The 4,161-nt window shown below is 56.0% G+C and overlaps 1 protein-coding gene across 1 annotated transcript in view; it reads left to right on the forward strand.

The window, feature by feature from the left end:
* The first annotated feature begins 2,371 nt into the window (after positions 1-2,371).
* ARX (aristaless related homeobox) overlaps positions 2,372-4,161 on the forward strand; it is an 11,328-nt gene continuing 9,538 nt past the window's right edge. The window contains exons 1-2 of the mRNA XM_007446576.1: positions 2,372-2,567; positions 3,439-3,737. Coding sequence (XP_007446638.1) covers positions 2,372-2,567; positions 3,439-3,737 — 495 coding nt within the window. The remainder of the gene's footprint in view (positions 2,568-3,438; positions 3,738-4,161) is intronic.

A 4,161-nucleotide genomic window follows, 5' to 3' on the forward strand; every position in this document is an offset into this window, starting at 1 on the left:
TTTGTGTCTCTTTTTCTTTCACATGATCTTCTTTGGACTAATTTTCAACCCACTCCCTGCGTGTGCGGGAGTGTGACTCTGAAGTCACGGAGCCACCTGCAGCCGGGTCTTGTGGATTTCCGACGCGGGGCCCGCTGAGGAGGGAAAAGTGCCCCTGTGTCTCGCAGTGACCAGCCGCAAGGACGCCCGTGAGGCTCCGCGGCTGGAGGCTCGCTCGGAGGAGACCGACGGGGCTGTCCGCCTGTCGGCTGCGGCTGCGTCGAGACCCGCAAGCGGAGAGTGGGCTCTCCGGGCCGGGGAGGGAAGGAGGACGGAATCAGCGAGCAGAATGTTAGCTTAAAGCTGAACAGGACAGTATACTAACACAGGACTATGGGTGAGGATGGCGAAGGAAGAATGCAGGAAAGATAGGAGAAGATCCCAGGGGCCTTGGAACAGCAGAGTGCTTAAAAGAAAATCAATGTCAGAGAGAGCCCGGGTTCTCCTTCGCCCCCGCTCCCATCATCCAAGTGTAGGAAAAACTGGTGAGACTCAGACTAAAAGCCAGAGACAGGCAGACAGACAGACAGACAGGCACACACACACACACACACACACACACACACACACACACACACACACACACACACAGAGCGCTCCTTGTCCTCTAGCCTTTAATAGTAGAAGTATCCGCATTAGTATTAACGTTATTAACGTGCCTGTTCCTAACCCTTCATCCCCTCCAGCTGTGTCTTGAATGCTCCTGCCAAGCCAGCCCGATCTGTCTGCCACCCACCCACCAACATCCAAGAGTTAGGCAGATGTTTATGGCCGGAAAAAAAATCCCAGTTATGCCTCCTTGTATTTTTAAATACTGACTGTAAGTGATTCAAGTATAATCCTTTGTAAAACGCTTTTCTCTTTGACACATTGAAGGGGCTGAGAGAGGAAAACCCGGCGTGGATTCCCCCTCCCCGGCCCCTCTCCCACCCACCACGCTCGCCCCCACCCTGACAGCGTCGGGGCCCCTGGCTGTCCCTTGGACCCTGCACCCAGGAAAGGAGGGCGTCCGTTCTAGCCTCTCGCCTGGGCTCGGCCCAACTTCAGTCGGAGTTGAGTCTCGGTTCTCAGCGCTGGACGTGCAGGGAGCTGTTTGGGAAGAAACGCGCTCTCCCTCAGGCTCGCTCTCTCGCCTTTGCCAGGGGGAGTTCAGAATTTTAGGCGTTGAGATTTGGTTGAAGCCGAACCTGGGTCCCTCCCACCCTGGAGCGCTCAGGGCTCCCGGCAGGTTCCGCTCCCTGCGCTTGATCTGACAGTGTCCAGCCTCGGGGTGACGGCCTAAGTGAGGCTAACTTGTGGGGAGGAGAGGGAAGCGCGTCCGGGGAGAAGGGGGAGACTCCAGGACTTGTCCCCAGCTGCCCGTCCTCGCAGCCGACACTCGCCTGTCCCTTTCTGCCCTGTAGGTGCTCTAGGGAAGGCCGCGCGCCTTTGGCAGAGCTCTGTCTTTCAGGGGACTTTTTCCAAAGATGAAGACGGAGTTGAGAGCGGTTGAGGGACGCTACCAGCAAGAGAGCAACCGCCAGGCTCAAGGTGAAGACTAACAGCTCAAGGCGTTGGGCCGCAAGAGAAAACTGAACGCCCCAACTGCAGATGTTTGCTTGCGTCCGTCACCCCGGCACCTCGGAGGCCCGTCCAGCCTAAAGAGGACGGCGGCTGAGGGCCACTGAGGTCAAGGCGCTGTCCTGGGAGCGCAACACCGGCTTTGAAAAGGGCCAAGTCGGTCTGAACGCGAGCCGAGCCTCCAGGACTTGTCTCCGAGGGAGTGAGGTCCTCGGGTTGGTGGAAGGGGCGCACGTCGCTCGAGGGGCACCCACAGGCCTGACATCCGAATAAGCTAGAGCGTCGGGCTAGCCCTAAAGGGTTAAACGAGGCGCTCCAGGAAAGTTGTTAGTTAGAAAGTTGTTGGCTAAAAACAAAATATGAAAATAAAATTGGCTCGGGTGCGTGCCTGCTGTCCCACCTCCACCGCCGGCCTTCCAGGAATCCAGTCCGGGTTTTTCGCGGAGCCCACAGCCCGGCGCAGGCCTCTGGCGACAGCCAATCAGAGGGCGCCTCTCAGCACGTGGAGAAGAGAGACTCCAGAGCTCCGCGCCCGCAGCTCACTACACTTGTTACAGCTTGTCCTGAGCGCGGAGAGGGCGAGCTCCGGCCACGGGCAGGGCGGGAGCCAGCAGCCAGCGACCGAGCGAGGCAGAGAGGCACAGAGATCGCAACAGTATCCATTATAACCAGCCATCTAACCCCACCCCCCCAACACACACCCATCCATCCCACCAGCCCCGAGAGGCAGCCAGCGGCCCGCTTCTCTGCGCCCAGGGAAAAAACCCCAGCCATGAGCAATCAGTACCAGGAGGAGGGCTGCTCCGAGAGGCCCGAGTGCAAAAGTAAATCTCCAACTTTGCTCTCCTCTTACTGCATCGACAGCATCCTGGGCCGTAGGAGCCCGTGCAAAATGCGGCTGCTGGGAGCCGCGCAGAGCTTGCCTGCCCCGCTGGCCAGCCGCACCGACCAGGAAAAGGCCGTTCAAGGTAAGGCTGTGCTTGCCGGGCACCTGAAAAGGGTGCTGGGCGCTGGTTTGGATGTGTGATGTTTCGGGGCCAGGGGCCTGCGGTCGTCCAACTGGAGACGGAGGAAAGAGAGGGAACAACTCTGAGGCCTGGTGCCTCAAAGAGCGGTAAACATCTCGCCAGGGGATGTCTCTCCCTCCCCCGCCGCTTCCAGAGAAAGCAGAGACCGAGCTTCGCTTCAAGGGCCCTTAGGTTCTCGGTAGCCGTCCTCAGGTCGTTCAAATGCCCCCTTTGGTGGCCTTGGGGGTGCTCTGAAGAGGGGCCACAGGCCAGAAACAGCAGGTGCTGGGTGGACTCTTGTAACAGCAACTTGGTGAAGACAAGAACCCCAAAAGCTGTGAATGGGGACCCCAGGCCGAATGAGCCTTGGCCTTTCCTCTTTGGAAGATTTCTTTATATGTGGTGTTGTGCTTTCTTCTTCTTTTTAAAATTGTAGATTACTTGTGACCTTTTAAACCCAAGCTTTGCAGAAAACATCTCCCTGGGATTCCCCAAATGCTCCTTATTGTATTTGAAGTGTATGAAATGTACGGCTTCTGGGTGTTGTTTTTTTCTCTGCTATGTTATATTTTTTAAACAGTTGAGATGTTTAAAAGCTCTTATTTTTTTCTAAAATTAAAAATTTCAGAAGAACTGTCGTTTTGCCCCGAACCTGTTACACTCAAGTTTCGCCTTGAGCTGGCTTGCAGAGGTGTCGCAGGGAAAGAATTGTTGATTTCTTTTATAATCCGTAAACCAGCGGTCCAGCCGCAGCGCCACTTGGAAGACGGGAGCGGACAGCGGAGAAGGGGGCGTTTAAAACAAAACTGACTTTTTCCTTTTCTTTTTTTAGCCTGCAGTGGCACCTGTGCCAGGCGCTTCCTCGAGGGGAAGGAGCGGCCTGTGCCTATTGCACCCCCTTCGTCCCCCACCCAGGCCTTTCTGAACCCATTTTCTCCAGGACGATTTTTCTGTGCTCGGAGCCGCCAGCCCCTCCCGCTGGGGTCTGTCGGGGCAAGGCCGCACTCAGGGCCACGGGCCGCTCCCCCATCCCCCGCAGGGGTCGCCCACCGGGCAGCGGCCCCTCTCGCCAGCCCCGGCCGCGTGGCAGAGCCGAGGGCAGAGGTCGTGCGCAAAGTTTTCAGGGTGGTGGTGATTTTTTTTTAAGTTGCTGAATGTTTTCAGATTGCCCCCTGCCCCGAAATGGGAAGGAAAAAAGTGAGGGAGAGGGCAAGGTGAAAGAAAAAGAAAGGAATAAAGGAGGGAAGGAAGAACGGGGGGGCGCACAAATAAGAGAAAGGAAGGAGAGGGAGAGGGGAAAGAATGATGAGGAGACGGGATGAGAGAGAAAGAAAAGGAGAATTTAAAATGAAAGGAAGGGCCAGAGAAAAACGTAAAGGAAGGAAGGAAGAAAATAAAAGGAAGAATGGGAGAGGGAAAGGAAAGGAGGGACGGAGGAAGAGAGAAGGAAAAAAGAAGGAAACAAGAGAAAGGGCAAGAGAGAGAAAAATGTAAAGAAAAAGAAACAGCAAGAAAACTGGGGAAGGAGGAGAAGGGCTCAGAATCTGATGGCGCG

Source organism: Lipotes vexillifer, unplaced genomic scaffold (assembly GCF_000442215.2).
Source record: "Lipotes vexillifer unplaced genomic scaffold, Lipotes_vexillifer_v1.1 scaffold1086, whole genome shotgun sequence".
Taxonomy (NCBI): Eukaryota; Metazoa; Chordata; class Mammalia; order Artiodactyla; family Lipotidae; genus Lipotes; species Lipotes vexillifer.